At 43.3% G+C, this 16,107-nt stretch overlaps 2 protein-coding genes across 4 annotated transcripts; one reads left to right on the top strand and one right to left on the bottom strand.

The window, feature by feature from the left end:
* Nucleotides 1-415: 415 nt before the first annotated feature.
* zbtb48 (zinc finger and BTB domain containing 48) lies at nt 416-7,497 on the bottom strand. Its single transcript, XM_039010613.1, has 10 exons — nt 6,099-7,497; nt 5,163-5,473; nt 4,852-4,969; nt 4,547-4,639; nt 3,617-3,703; nt 3,354-3,508; nt 3,064-3,200; nt 2,637-2,801; nt 2,341-2,429; nt 416-2,201 (listed from the first exon to the last, which is right to left on the bottom strand). The coding sequence occupies exons 1-10, from the start codon at nt 6,804-6,806 to the stop codon at nt 1,560-1,562; spliced, it is 2,505 nt and encodes an 834-aa protein (XP_038866541.1). The 5' UTR covers nt 6,807-7,497; the 3' UTR covers nt 416-1,559.
* A 233-nt stretch (nt 7,498-7,730) lies between these two features.
* On the top strand, nt 7,731-14,367 carry nol9 (nucleolar protein 9). Of its 3 annotated transcripts, none has more exons than XM_039010049.1 (13): nt 7,731-7,836; nt 8,441-8,995; nt 9,190-9,412; nt 9,611-9,741; nt 9,919-10,060; nt 11,107-11,203; nt 11,303-11,400; nt 11,590-11,751; nt 11,944-12,199; nt 12,414-12,528; nt 12,732-12,906; nt 13,084-13,217; nt 13,476-14,367. In XM_039010049.1, the coding sequence occupies exons 2-13, from the start codon at nt 8,489-8,491 to the stop codon at nt 13,596-13,598; spliced, it is 2,163 nt and encodes a 720-aa protein (XP_038865977.1). In that variant the 5' UTR covers nt 7,731-7,836; nt 8,441-8,488; the 3' UTR covers nt 13,599-14,367. The 3 variants fall into 3 exon arrangements, with proteins under 3 accessions (XP_038865977.1, XP_038865979.1, XP_038865978.1); XM_039010051.1 differs by lacking the exon at nt 7,731-7,836 and adding an exon at nt 7,941-8,090; XM_039010050.1 differs by lacking the exon at nt 7,731-7,836 and adding an exon at nt 7,941-8,263.
* Nucleotides 14,368-16,107: the final 1,740 nt, after the last annotated feature.

The following is a 16,107-nucleotide window of genomic DNA, read 5'->3' as shown; positions in this document are numbered from 1 at the left end:
GGCCATGGATGTGTTACTAATTTGAATGTTACATTAGTTTGTAAAATGGCCTTAAATTTAGGCTATTTACTGTATTAGAAAAGTAATATTGAATTGTGTTTGTTTGAAAACACAAAATGTCAACATTTGAAGGAGATTTATCTTCTGCTTGGCTAGTTCCATCTGTGTTGACTTAGTCTGGCATTAATTCCAGTTTGTCTACAAATTAATGAATGACTTCGATAGCAACAGTGAATCTATTTAGATCTCTCAACAATCATTCTCTAGATAGCGCATTGGTAATAGTGACAAATATCATAGCTAAGCAGCGCTAGGCTTGGTTAAAACCCTGGATGGGAGACTAAAGGGTAGCTGTAGTTCAGGAGTCCTCAAACTTTTGGGCTTGGTGGGCCAAAGTATAATCTGAATGGTGGGCTGAACAAATAGACATAATTTATTTAGAAATATAACAATTTAAACAATCGCTTTTTAGGGTCTTAAAACAATTGCTTTTTTGTAATCATATACATACATTTCAAACATTAACCAAATTGTAGCCATATAACTTGACACCAAACAACACATTCTGATTGCCAGCATTAAAGATGTATTACTTTCTATGTTCATAACGCTAATAACTTGCAAATGTGCAGGGCCCTAGCATTTTGGGGGCCCCATGAAAGATTTTTACCCATCTCAAAGGCAAAACCTTTTAGTGGCCCCTCTATTGGTGGGCAGAGAGAAAAATGTGCTACTTTAAAGTTAACGTCCTGCAATCCGACACACTTTCCTTGGGGCGTGGAGAAAATGTTGCCGTTTTAAATCAGGGCTTTCTGCAATTATACACATTTTTTCATGGGGCAGAAAGAACAGTTTGCAGTTTTAAAACTAATTGAAAGCAAAACTAATTGAATGCAATTCTACTCATTTTGCCATGGGATGGAGAGAAAATGTAGCAATTTTTATGTGAATTCCCTGCATGTTCTTATGATATCTGTGTGAGAGTGACTAACAAAAATCAATGGGGGCCCATTGGAGGTCAGGGCCCCTGGGCACATGCCTTGGGTGTCCGGTCAGTAACTCGGCCATGATTACAACAAGATTTAGATAGCTGGCTAGACTGACTTACCTAGCAATCTATAAAATGTTAGCTGACATGGGCTAATTGATTGACTGTCAGTGACTGACATAACAAGAAGAAAACTATTGAAATTGCACATTTTGTATTCTACTATGGTATCTCTAAACAGTAAGTTGAGACCCCGACTGACTTTGTAAAAAATAAATACATTTAAAAAAAAAAACTAAAACAAGCCCCAGTTTGGTCAGCCCTGCTGTAGATAGATTCTCCACTAGGTGCTGCCCAGCCTGTTGTTTATTTTTCCTGATAGTGGAGATAACGTTGAAGATCTGACGTTGTTTTAAAGGTACAAATTCAACAGATTTTATACTATGTTGAAATTTGATTACTATGATGACATAATCCTGTGGTTGAAATTTCACCCTCAAAACAACAGTTAATTACTTTTTTCAAATCCCATGTATTTTCCCAAGTAGATTCCACGTCACAATACGTTGCCTCAGGCCTTGCTCTTAGCAGGAGGATCCTCCCGTATGTCCTCTAGATCCACCGTGGTCTCAGGGATGGGGTAGTCTCCTGCCACCAGGAGAGTCTGGTCCATCACATCTGTCACAATGAAACCATGCCCCACCACACCCAAACCCTGGGAGGAGAGCACCTCCACCTGGCCATGCCCCTGTCCCACCCCAACCTGGGGAAAGCCGACCTGGCCATGGGTAAGGCCCACCTCTACCTGGCCTTGGCCTACCACACCTTGGCTCTGGGTTAAGCCTACCTCCAACTGGCCAGGCCCATGCCCCACCACAGCCTGGTTAAAGCCCACCACCATCTGCCCTTGGCTGGACACCACCTCCTCCACCAGGGGCTGGATAATCACCCTGAGGATGTCACTGGCTCCTGGTAAAGTTCCAGGTCCAGACACGCTGAGTCCAGGTCCAAAGACAGGAAGAGGGACACTGGGTGCAGAGACAGGTGCCAGACCCTCAGGTGTCCCCTTCTCAGTGGGTGGTGTTGGTGAGGGGCTAGTCTCATCCTCCTCCTGCGAACCCTCATCCTTTACTATCAGGTTCCGTAGCTTCCTCTCCCGCGGGTTGTAGTTCTCTGTACGGTTGTGGACCTGAATATGACGTCGTAAGTGGGCCTGGAGGAATAGAGGAGATACTTCGGTATTCAATTCAAATTTTATACAGCTTCATTTGTCCCCTCAGTGGCTGGGTGAGCATTAAACATGCATGGAAATTTGAGGAACCAAGCTAGCACACTGGAAATGCATGGCTTACCTGTCTGGTGAACTTGTAGCCACACTTTTCGCACTCAAACTTCCTCATGCCCTGATGGCGACGCACATGGACGCGGAGCTGCTCGATGGCTGGAGGATTTAACAAACAAGACAATAAGAAAACATACAGTAAACGTGTTTTGCTGCATTTTGTTCAACTAAAGTCAGGATTGAATCTTTTCAGGAAGAAATCTACTGATTAGATTAAAACATAACAGAAAATATTATTTCAACTGAAAAGGTAGTATCATCAGTGATGCCACAATCTCTTGTCAACCATGACAGTTCCTCTCTCACCCTTGAAGGTCTTGCCACATATCTTACAGCAGTGAGGGCGGTCGTCCTGGTGCTTGCTGGCGACATGGCGGAGCATCGGGCCCTTCTCTGTGAAGCGCTGGTTACAGAACTCACAGCTATAAGGCCGCTCTCCCGTGTGGGTGCGATGGTGCTTGTCAAGACTGGCTGGAATGACATACAAACACACACATAGGCATCGGCACAAGCACAATGTTTAAGCGTTGGAATAGGCAGTGTGAGAGCTCACTGGATGTTAATGTGAGAGTTTATGGGTTAGTCTGAGAGACAGAGTGTGTTTTAGTCTAGCTAAATGATAACTATGAGACTAAATCATACTGTAGGACCTGTGCAACTATGTTCGTTGTTAGAAATGGGTGTGTCCTGCTATGGTATCTGCAGGGCCTAGAGAGAGGACGGCAGTTCTTACCCTGTGTCCGGAAGGTCTTCCCACAGAGGTGGCACTGATAGGGCTTCTCTCCAGTGTGAACGCGCAGGTGCATGTTGAGGTTGGCCTTCTGGGTAAACGCATGGTTGCAGTACTCACACACAAATGGACGCTCATTTCTGAGAAAGTGAGACAAACAAACAGGGACATCACATTATTTGATACATTACTTCACATTATACGACAGTAGGCTATATCGGTTAAGTCAAACAGTCTAGCTCCCCCACGGTAACAAACTCCTCACCCACTACCATGCCCAGTCTCGGCCCCACCTGTGAATGGCTTTGATGTGCATCTGCAGGCCGTTTCGGCTGGAGGCTCGATGGCCACACTCTTCACACACAAAGAGCTTCTCGCCTCGATGCTTGGAAGCCTCATGCAGACGCACCTCCGTTTTAGACAGGTAGGCTTTGCTGCACAGAGAGCACTGTGGGAAATATTAAAATCACAGGTTAGACGACAATGCAGAAGCAAAAAAGGTTTGAATAGAGGAAAAGGCCGACCAATTAACGCAAATGAAAGAGAGAAGACTTACTGCATGTGGTTTGGGTGCACCGTGGATTTTGATTTCATGATTTCTCAAATCTTTTTTACGCATAAACTGTTCCGAGCATGACGTACACTGAAATAGATACAAGATCAAGCGATAATATGTCAATATGCGTTTGATACAAAGCACACTAGAGAGAGAAGTCTTCAAATGTAAATTAATGACGCGTTCACCAGGGTTGGGGTCAATTTGGAATATATTAATTCAATTCAAACAATTCATTTTAAATTGGCCACACCCCAAAGGAAGCAGAATTTGAATTGAATTTGAACTGGGGGAAGTATAATTTTATTCAAAGCAATTCAAACTAATTCAACTGAGATGTGAAACATGACTCTAATTCATTTGACTAATGTTTTATCAAAAGGATATGCCACATAATTAATGCAAAGAATACACATACCATTTTAAATATTAGTTTGATTATTTTTCTTTGACATGAGTTGTTAGATTGTTCCCTTCCATATTGCAGTGTTTGATCTAACGTAATCTGGGAAATGTATTTTTGTTCATATATTTAAAAACAAATTCATGAATTATTATAGACAACCTGATCTTAGAATATTTCCAAATCACTGTAATGATTTACAATTGTTTTAGGAGAATGAGTTTTACAAATGAAAATGTTTCAACCTTATGCTACATGGTATTGGTAAACATACAGTACATGATGTCAAAATAATCATTACTATGGTGACGTGTAGAATAAATGATTAGAATTTCATTGAATAAAATTCTACTTCCTTTAATTCAAATTCAATTCAAATGATGCTTCCTGTGGTGTGTGGCCAATACAAATTCAAGAATTGGGTTGGAATTAAAGAGCAATTCGCAACTCAATTCAGACTTGACACCAACCCTGATGTTTACTGTCCTGTGGGCGTGTTCAAGGGTGTGAGGTGGTAGATGCTGGACCTTATTGGGCATTTCCCCTGTATGGGAGACCGTGTGTAGCCGTAGATCCACCACTCTGTCAAATGACATGGGGCATTGAAGGCAGTTGTGCACCTGTAGTAACAACAAGAATACACACATACAGTGCATGAGGGAAAATGTAAGGTATTGTATAATTTAGGGCACACAGTGTCAAAATGTTTTACAACCGAAAACAAAAATAAGCATTTCTTATTGGACAAGTCATGGTAGTCCCTCCCCTTTATGCTCACTTTTCTTCCTTTTGATGACTAGCGGACATGACTTTAGTCCTGCTGATCACTCACCGCTTTTACTTTTTCACCACATTTGCAGTTCCGGGCCTGGTGGTCCATCAGATTCTCCTTCCTGTAGTACCTCTTCCCACACTTAGAGCATGCAAAGGGCTTCTCACCCGTATGACGCCTGGTGAACAGTGGAAGAACATAAATAACACACCAACACCAGTCACTCAATAATACCAGTCTTTTTCATTATTCAGGTCTCTCTTGCAAGATATTTTTATCTCAACAGGACCAACCTTTAAAAACAAAAGATTGTATAATAAAGACAGAATCAATGCAAAGTCAATGCAACGTGATAGCAGTGAGATGCATACCTGTTGTGTACTTTGAGATAGTATTTGCTGAGGAAGGTCTTATTGCAGGTGGGGCACTGAACAGAGCCCTTTTTGGAGCCCTTGGCCACCTCCTCGCTGTTCTCTTTATTGACAGCTTTACCTGGTCCTTTACGTCTGCCTTGGGGGCTGGAGGTGGTAGTCGGTAGGGCATGGGGCACATACTCTTCATCAGTGTCCTCATCCACCCCCTCCATCAAACCATCATCCTCGTCATCATCATCATGAGGCTGCAAATGAGAATTAGCTTTATAGCTAACATCTGGTACAATGCCAGTGACCATGTCTGTTACCTGTGAAATAAACAAACACAATGAATCATCATCTCTGTTGTCATTCATCACATCTTCTGGCCCATCCACCTGTAACTGGGAGACACAATATTTCATGCATTATCCATCATATTGTAGTTATAGCCTAAGCACTTGCAGTAAGGTATAGGCCTACTGCAGGGGTCGGCAACAGGCAGCCCGCGGGCCAAAACCGGTTTATGAGTGATTTTCTTTGGCCCCGCCAAAGTTTTTAGTAAATTATTATTATAAAAAAGGTTTTGGGGGAAAACACCAGGAATTCAGCTAAAAAATATATCTAATTTAGGAAATCTGTTCCCAAGTATTCCCATGAATAAAAAAAAAGAGACATGATTGTGTCTTAACAGAAATAAGGTATGAAATTCTTTTCAAATACAATCTCTTTTTGGGCATAGTTGTGGCCAATTTGCAGTGTACAAATTCTTATAAATATGTTCCGGCCCCCCGACCATTTGCTCTGACAAAAACCGTCCGGCGGCTAAATCTAGTTGCCTATCCCTGGCCTACTTTATAGTTCTAGTATAAAATCTACAAATCTGTAGGAACATATCCTCCTAATCTATTCTTACGTTAACACTTTAGGATAAGGTTACGTATTCTAGCCTACCTCTGTTGTATCTGTAGGCTGAGGGAGGCTGATAACTAGTTGTGGTGTTCCCCTGCTGGTGGTCCCCTGGGGCAGGAGCTGCGGCCTGGGGCCCTCTCCAAGCAGCCTTCTGGAGACCTTCACCTTACGCCCAGAGCGAGTTGTGGTGGCGGTTGCTTCTGGAGGATCCTTCTTACTTAAGCCGCTACTAGGGGTTTGGGATTTTTTGGGCCTCCCTCTTTTTTGGGGGGGCCTCCCCCTTTTTAGGGGGACCTTGGTTTCAGTAGAAGTTACAGGTGAGATTAGGCCATCATCTTCACCAAGAAGATCTGCAGACTGAGGTTCTTCTGGAGAGACTGTCCCTTCTGTGGCGAACTGCTGACAGAGGGCGAGCGCATCTGGTACACATAGGCTGTCTGCAGCCTGTTGCACATTGTCCAGATTCAGAGAGTCAAGCTTCAACTTCCCTGTGTAGAAAAAGTCGAGAAGTAGTTCCAGGCCGTCAGTGGGGCACTCCTTTGGGAGGGAGACCTTCTTAACCATGGTAGTGGTTGGCTCAGATTCCTGGAAAAGCTTACTAAAACAGGCCAGGATGTTGCGATGGGCATTGTATGCCCTCCCATCTCCTCCTACAGTCAGCTTGGCATCACAGAACCAGCCAAGACCCCTCTGCTCATTCAGAAAAGACAACACCCGTTGGGCATGGGTGCTGCTCACCTGTGTAAGCATCTCTCACCCTTGACAGTAGATTGCTGCTTCTCAAGGGACACTGGATTCAGTGTCATGGAGTTGCTTGAAAAAGAGTCCGAAAACAGATGACAGTTGAAGAAATTAATAGAAAATAGGCTACTGTCTGTAACTTCTATTAATATCATTAGGCTATTAGTATTCTTGCAATCTTAAGTCTTAACTACAGCATCATCAGTCATTTGTCATGCATAGTCCAGACTTCAGATGCATTATTAGCTAGATATTCACTTAAACCTGGTATGGGACATTTGCAGAAGGGGTTGAGTAGTACTAAATATGCCAACACATATGAGATAATAATACTGAAATAAATAGAATTAGTTTAAGATTAGACAATGTATTACCCAGACATTTTTAGTAGGTAGGCCCCTAACTAGCTACGCACCTCGACGTTTCCGACATTATACAGACGCTCCCTAAGCGTTCATCTGTCCAGTAGAAACAACAGAGACGCGGTTTACCTTTGCAGGATGCTGGCAATCGTGTCACTGCTATCGGTTGTTGGAATGGTGCATTGCATTTAATATAATTTATAAACAGTTATTTTGACTAACGTATCAGGAACATGTATTGCGTTATGTCTCGTCCAGGCCAGGCGGTAGGGACCGGATGTGACGGTTAGGCTAGCATCATGCAAGCGAGCTAGCTAACCATAAATACACGCTTTGAAATTGAATGGTGGGTAGCATGTTAACATCACGTTCAGATTACACGATTGTGTAGTTATATAATTGCATTATTTGGGGATCGACTAAATAATGACATTTCGAGCTAATGTTCTCTTTGGTGGATGCATGGTTAGCTGTCTACGCTAGCAGCTAGCTACGCGAACAACTGAGCATGCGTGAACTCCGTGAAGGTATTTACTGTCCATCCTATTTTATCGATAACCTCACCCCCCCCAAAAAAAAAAAATTGGGCAGTCTAGCCTGAGCTACAGTTAATATTTTGTATCCAGGTTGCGTTAATTGAATAAATGCATATTTTAGGTATTTGTAACTAATATAAGGTAGGTAACTGCAAAATGAGCTTGCTAACTTTGAAGCAAACGCTGTAACCCGTCGCTGTGGGATACCGGTTGGCCAATTATTACTCAGGATGGCGTCTGGCTGGCTCACATGGTGAAACCACTACGCTATCTAGCTAACAGTATACTGTAGCAACACGATTTTTATTCGTTCGCTATAGAGGTTCTCCAAGCATATTTTTGAGAAGCTACGGGGGGGTACTGTTTGGTATCCAACCTTCGTCTTGCCGATCGTGGTATATGCTCTCCAATACAACACCAGTAACGTTTTTTGGCTAGCTAACTAATGTAACAAAAGCTATCTTAGCTAGCTAACCAGAGATATATTGACATCATTGTAGTATTGGGCAGCAACTGTGTTCATTCACCTTAGCGAAGAGAAGTTCAATTTGTTACTACTAGTAGTTAGGTGAGCTGGGTTAGTTAGCTACAGATAACTTACCTAGCTAACGTTTTATCTATTTACACCAACGCTAGCTAACAACAATCAATCTTAACTTGCCTGCTAGTATAGTATGTACAGATAGCTAGATCGATGCTTGCCCATTGCATTAGTCGTGTTCAATTTGTACAATTCTCTCTCCAGGGTTCCCCACCTTACATCTTACTTGCAAAGGGAAAGCCATAAGAAACCATGAAAGCGCACAAATCTCTCCCCAAAACCAAGCAGACGTCCAAGAGGCAACAATGTAATGGCAAGTGGTTCAAGCCCAAAAGAATTCCCAAAAACTCAGACTCTTCAAACCTCAGCCCAAGCACAGCCATGGCCAAGCTCGAGCACCACGCATCTAACCTTAGAAAGGACAAGCCTAACCTGAAGAGACTGAAGAAGGCGGCCAAGGCTGTGTCCTTCAGACAGGTCAAGACTCCGGCTGCCACGGAGAGGACCCCCACTCGTCACCTGACCAACGGGGGAGCAGGTGGACCAGAGCAGGGCAGTGACTCAGACGAGTCCCAGGACTGGAGCTCCTTTGCCAAGTCTGTTCTACATCAAAATGGTGGTGGAGAGAGTATGGAGGGCCAGGAGAGTTGTGTCTCAGCCAAAGCTGCGCCTGGCAGGATAGAGGAGGAGGCTTTTGTTCACTGTGCAGAGCGAGACTACATCCATAATCGCACAGTGCTGGTCATGCAACAGGGTCAGGTACTTACGCAGTATTTTCAGCTACACTTTTTACTTTTCAGTGGCAACTACACTCCCCGCTATAAGCTACTTCCTGTGTGCTTTCACTAATGCCTCCTGCTACTGTTTTGTCTCTTATAAATGGTATTATTAATTTTGTCCATGCTGTGTGGATTAAAGTTATTCTAAGTCACCCTGATCTCTTTCTCCTGCAGACCCTGTGTTTTAGAGGGAAGTGCCTTCTGTCATGTCTGTACGGTCGGGTGGAGGTGCATGGTTTCACACTTGAGGAGGGTCAGCAGTCCTACCCACTGTTTTCCCCTTCCTCACATTGCCCCCTCACCGTCACAGCACTGGGGGATTCCCCTAACCCCAGCAAGACCAAGAAAGCGGGCCGTCTAGAGGCCAAAGCCATTGTCCGCAAGTACCTCTCTACAGGTAAGGATAGCCTTTGAATGAGACCATCCACCCTTTAAATAATTTGCATGACACTATCCTCAGCTGCCTTCTTTGAGTGATTTGTTTCCAGTTATAGGCCTAGTTAGATCACCCTTGAGGGAGTAAATTGTTGGTTTGAGTTTGAAGAAACCTTACAAACAAGCAGCATTTAATCTTTATTTTCTGTGTTCTGTTTAGAGTCACGTAATAGGTTGTTGAGCGAAGTAGATTCAGACTCCTGTGTGATCCTGCTGGAGCCCCTGGACACCCCTCTGACGCGGTTCCTCACCAGTTTCCCAGACCTCAAAGAGCTGTTTGGACTCAGTTCGGTGGGTTGACTCTGATAATCCTATGTTGTCATCTATCTACAGCATGTTACTACTGGCCTTTTCATACAAACTTTTATTGTACCGACCTCTTCTTTGTAGAGTTACTGTAAAGCATGTTTTGACAACTACTGATGTAAAAATAGCTTTATAAATACATTTGATTTATTTGAATGATAGAGGGACATCCGAGACAGTTCAGCTATGCTGGACACTCCGCTCTCTGGCCTTGGCATAACCCCACTGCGGAAAACAGCCGGAGGCATGGTTATGTCACAGACCTACAGGGAGGCTCTCAACGGCCTGGTTAACGCATGTGCAGGTAAACACACACACAGCCCTGCTATCTTAAAGATGAACCCCAAAAAATGACTTATTTGGTTGAAAAAGATCTACGTGGCATCAGTATTATTTAGAAACACTTATTCTAGTGCCAACATTGACTACAAAGTGTAAATACTGACTTTATAACCAAAAGTATACTGTCTTCCAAAAGGGAGATTTGTGACATTTAGGGGAAACTATTACACTCCTAAGTCCTTGGATATTTGAGAGTTGTTTTTTGATTTCAATCATGCCCAGTCTTGCCCACTAACACGGGATGGTAATGCCTAGGGAGTATTGTCATGCACGGCGAACCGGTTGCGCCAAGTGTGCTCTATCCAATTGTAGCAGCAGAATCAACCTACAGTAAACCCATTAGCATGCAGCGCCTCGGGATTGTTTACATGAGACAACAATACATAAATCGTTGCCAATGTTATGTTGAAAGAACGAGACTTGGTGTTTATCAAGGTCTTGGGTTTTTTCCAACTCAAACATCCTCACATTCGTGAGCTAACGTTAGCATCACAAACACAACTGTCATCAAAGACACTGATACCAGAGAAGGTACAGAAAACAGGAAATCCTCTGAGCTTGGTATTCTTGACCAATCACGTTCATATGCTGTGTCACCAGGCCGCGTTCAGCAGGACACAATCTTTGGGAACGTTCAAATAGAAATATGTACTATAGAACAAAACATACCTCTGACATGTAGACCAAGCAATCATGAATGTGGCCCAGGTTGCTAAGCCATTCGTCACATGTACGGTGGCTGTTTGGGATATTTCAAGTAAACGACACACAACAGTAGAGAACATAATACACCCACTTCAAACTCTCATTGCTTCTAGCATTTCTTAATGAGGATGTGGAGAAGTGAGGTGACATGAGTGAGTTCAGCCCCTCTTTAACATGACAAACAGGCCCCCTTCAGTTCTTTTCAATAGACAAGTATGTCATGTTTCTGTTGTATTCCACATGATGGAGACTGAGATATTTCAACCTGATGACCTATGGACTGTTTTTGTTCTTCGTCTACAGAGGAGCTAGATGGCTGTCCAGTTATTCTTGTATGTGGTGCTAAGAATGTTGGAAAGTCCACCTTCAACCGTCACCTCATCAATACCTTACTTAACCAGTGAGTAGTGTGTTGTTGATTTATGTTTGTTTGGTTGGAAGGTTCTTCAGTGATAAAATGCTTATAGCAATAACCCTCCCTGTGTGTCTGTGTGTGCAGCACTGCAAGTGTAGAATACCTGGAGTGTGACCTGGGCCAGACAGAGTTCACTCCTTCAGGTTGTCTCTCCCTGTCTACTGTCAGAGAGCCACTGCTGGGTATGTATCGTAACTGTTTCCTTTACAATCATGTGTACAATACATTTTAGTGCAGTGAGTGAGTTTTCCTTACACATGGCAAATACACTGCAACTACCTGTATTTCCCAATATTTTCAAAGGTCCTATAAACGTTTGGGGTCTTAACTAATCCAAACTAAGCCTGGTCTGTCTGTCATGTTGTTTCCAGGTCCCCCCTTTACACACCAGTGGGCCCCAGAGCACATGATCTTCTATGGCCAGTCGTCCTGTGAAACAGACCTGGACCGCTATCTTGAGTCCCTCAAGTCCCTGTGGCGCTTGTACAACCGAGAGACGCCCATCGTCATCAACACCATGGGTTGGGTCAAAGGTCAGTAGCACAGTATTCTTGGCAACCTGGGGGCAAAATTTGTCTCAAATGCCATGTTCATGTATAGCCCAATCTTTAATTACAGGGGAAAGCAAGCACACATTTTAACAGAAATAATGCATAGTAATTCATACTTGTATTATTTACAAATGTTTTTCATACTGCCGTTTAAACATGTGCCTGCTTCTTCAGGTTTTGGCTTTCAGTTGTTGGTGGACATCATTCGCCTCTTCTCCATTTCTCACGTGGTGCAGCTCAGTAGTGGGGATAAAGTCATGTGCCCCCAACTCACCCCTGAGTTCCTGAGGTCATCCCACGGCTGGCAGACACACCCTCCTGTCCAGTCAGCTTTGGGGGAGGACAACTCTGGAACTCATCCTGCCCAGCGGAGTTATACTCTATTCCGTATTCACTCAGAGTTTGAAGGAGCAGGGCGCCCGGGCGAAATGTAAGAGTCCTAACAACACAACAGCTTTCTTGGTTGCCATGGATATACATTTTTTTGCTGATGGATGATACTTGCCCTTTACTTGTAGAGAAAAGACAAACTCACCCTGCACTTCTTGCCAGGAACACTTGTCCATTAAGCTGAGCCTTCGTCTGCCCTACTTCTCTGACTTCCTCTCTCTCTCCTCTGCTGTGTGTGTGTTATTCTTCCAAAGGAGACACCAGCGCAGCAACGAGCAGCGTGACCTGGCTCTGCTGGGCTACTTCAGCCAGCTGCAGTCCCCTGAACCAGGCCCTGTCAGACCCCTACACTGCTTCACCCCCTACCAGGTAAGAAATCATCATCATCACTTTTTGAAGAAGAATGTTGCCACAATCTGAAGCTTTGATGCAACCCATTCTGAAGTGTCCTGTTCTGCCAGCCTGGGTGCGTGCGCCAAATCATGTTTATTTATGATAAGCATAGGATTCAAGTCAGCATTTAACAATAAAAACAAATGCCACTACGTCCATCTCTTGTCCTCTCCCTGCAGGTTCCCCATTCAGCAGTGGCTGTGGGTGTGACACACTGCGAGGTGGCACCAACTCATGTGCTCTACACTGCCAATGCCAGTCTGGTGGGGCTGTGCTGTCTGAATGAGAAGGTATCAGGCAGGGGAAGCCCAGTACTGCTCTCCCAAACCCCTGTCTGTCCCTGTGTGGGCTTTGGTACGCGTATATACACAATATTAACCATAAACACATTCTCTTTCAGTCTTCTGATGTGTGGTAACAACAGTAATACATGTATATCAAACCTAGAACAATAACAAAGTTTGGCATCTCCACATGGATGACAAGCTGGTGAGAGCAATCTATTAAGTAGTGTTTCTCTCTGTTCCGCAGGTGTCCTTCGAGGTGTGGACATGGCACGGGGCCTGTACTTCCTTGTTACACCTGTAGCTCCCTCCATCCTCCGTCAGGTCAACTGTCTTCTGCTGGGGGCTGTCACACTGCCCAACACCCTCCTCACAGGCCAGGTAAGACGAGATGATACCTCCCACACACTAAGCACTCCACCGACATACTCTCTGCTCCTTAAACCTCTGTTCAATGTCTTTGTTTGACTTTCACACTTGAATATCAACTATAATAAAACTGCCCCAAACTATTCAATTTTTTTTCGGACTGATTTGTTGTCCTGTTCCTCCATCGGTGTAAGCTTTTACCTATCAAAGTATTTTGGTTCAGTCACTCATGCTTGCGTCATCTTAGTCCATATTCTCTTTCTGTTACAGACAGGAATTCTGGGAGATCCTCCCTACGTCACAATGGACTACAGCTTTGAGCTAACCGGGGCCGGCAAGCTTCACGCCTTCAAGGGGCTTGCAAGACCTGGCCAGATGAAAAACGCAAAGTGATTGTTTTTGTTTTTATGGTTTCACAGCAAGAAATCTGAATCTTTTTTTATTTTTTTGCCTTGGTGTTTAAAGTCAATAAACAAGGCCAGAGTTAAGGTCGTTGAATGTACAGAAGAGAAGGTTCAGGAGACGGTGTACCGTAGAGTTGGGGTGAGTGACTCGAGGCGTACTCACACTCCAGATCAGTGCTGAAGACGGCCCAGGCTGTGGAGGTCAACTCCCTCTTGTAGGCGTCAATTGGGTTTACCTTGGTCTACAATCATGAGAGAATTTTTTTGGGGGGGTTGCTGTATTCAATAGTTTAGGATGTTTGAATGTGTTTCTATCACAAGGATAATATCTAGACATGCAGTTAAACCTCTGTCTGCATCTGAAATGGCACCGTATTCCCTAGCGCACTGGTCAAAAGTAGTGCGCTATATAAGGAAGAGGGTGCCATTTGGGACACATAATTGGTTTAATGTCTATTTCTCGTGGGTCACATTCCAAAGCCAAGATTGTACACATCAAATGTAAACAAATTGATATACTTTTTGTTGTTGAAAATGTGAGCTTTTCTTGTCACTGTCAGAACTTTCTAAATCTTTCTAAATCTAAATCTTTGGTCTTTTTAAGTGGCCCATCATGACATGTCCCTAGCAGATGTGATATCATGGTTAAATGTTCAATGTTCCATGTCATAATATACAGTACCAGTCAGAAGTTTGGACACACCTACTCATTCAAGGGTTTATCTTTGTTTACTATTTTCTACATTGTAAAATAATAGGGAAGACAAACTATGAAATTACACATATGGAATCATGTAACAAAAAAGTGTTAAACAAATGAAAATATAAGTATCCACCCTTTGCCTTGATGACAGCTTTGCGCAGTCTTGGCATTCTCTCAACCAGCTTCGCCTGGAATGCTTTTCCAACAGTTTTGAAGGAGTTCCAACATATGCTGATGACTTGTTGGCTGCTTTTCCTTCACTCTGCGGTCCAACTCATTCCAAACCATCTCAATTGGGTTGAGGTCGGGTGATTGTGGAGGCCAGGTCATCTGATGCAACACTCTATCACTCCTTCTTGGTCAAATAGCTCTTACACAACCTGGAGGTGTGTTGGGTCATTGTCCTGTTGAAAAACAAATGATAGTCCCACTGAGAGCAAACCAGATGGGATGGCGTATCACTGCGGTAACCATGCTGGTTAAGTGTGCCTTGAATTCTAAATAAATCACTGTCAGTGTCACCAGCAAAGCACCACCACGCCATGCTTCACGGTGGGAACCACACATGCAGAGATCATCCGTTGACCTATTCTGCGTCTCACAAAGACACGGCAGCTGGAACCAAAAATCTCAAATTTAGACCAAAGGACAGATTTCCACTGGTCTAATGCCCATTGTTTGTGTTTCTTGGCCCAAGCAAGTCTCTTCTTATTGGTGTTCTTTAGTAGTGGTTTCTTTGCAGCAATTTGACCATGAATAGTGGATGTTGAGATGTCTGTTACTTGAACTCTGTAAAGCATTTATTTGGCTGCAATCTGAGGTGTAGTTATTTGCTGATTTCTGAGGCTGGTAACCCTAATGAACTTATCCTCTGCAGCAGAGGTAACTCTGGGTCTTCCTTTCCTGTGGTGGTCCTCATGAGAGCCAGTTTCATCATAGCGCTTGATGGTTTTTGCGACTGCACTTAAAGAAACGTTCAAAGTTCTTGAAATTTTGCGAATTGACTGACCTCCATGTCTAATTAATGATGGACTGTCGTTTCTCTTTGCTTTGAGCTGTTCTTGTAATAATATGAACTTCGTATTTTACCATGTAGGGCTATCTTCTGTATACCATCCCTAACTTGTCACAACACAACTGATTGTCTCAAATGCAATAACTTTTAAGGCACACCTGTTAATTGAAATGCATTCCAGGTGACTACCTCATGAAGCTGGTTGAGAGAATGCCAAGATTGTGACAAAGCTGACATCAAGGCAAAGGGTGGCTACTTTGAAGAATTTCAGTTACTACATGATTCCATATGTGTTATTTCATCGTTTTGATGTCTTCACTATTTTTCCACAATGTGGAATGTACATTGTCTTGAAAAGAGGTTGTACATTTTGGCCATTTTACAGATTAAGATTCACTCTACAAGTGATATTAATGAAAAGCCTGGATGGAGTAGGACATGAAAGTGCTTGCAGGGGTCTTCTCTGACAATGAAAACCATTAAAACAAAAGAAAACATGTCACTTGCTCAACAATCTGTCTATAGAGCTATTGGATAACACCTGTCAAAAATATTCCAGAGCAACAAAAAAAGGAGAAACCTGTACACACATTGTAGTTCACTACGAATTGTTACAGTTTTCCGTCCATGTTTTATCAAATGTTTTTTTTTTACCATAGTAGTGGATGTAGATGCGTCAAGTAACGTCTTTGTTACATTTCTGAGAGTACTGGATTACTGAACATTGATTTACCTATTTATTCATCTAACCTTGGGACAAAATATGAACTATGGCATTGA

Source organism: Salvelinus namaycush, chromosome 16 (genome assembly GCF_016432855.1).
Source record: "Salvelinus namaycush isolate Seneca chromosome 16, SaNama_1.0, whole genome shotgun sequence".
Classification (NCBI taxonomy): Eukaryota; Metazoa; Chordata; class Actinopteri; order Salmoniformes; family Salmonidae; genus Salvelinus; species Salvelinus namaycush.
This window is presented reverse-complemented; position numbering and strand designations above follow the sequence as displayed.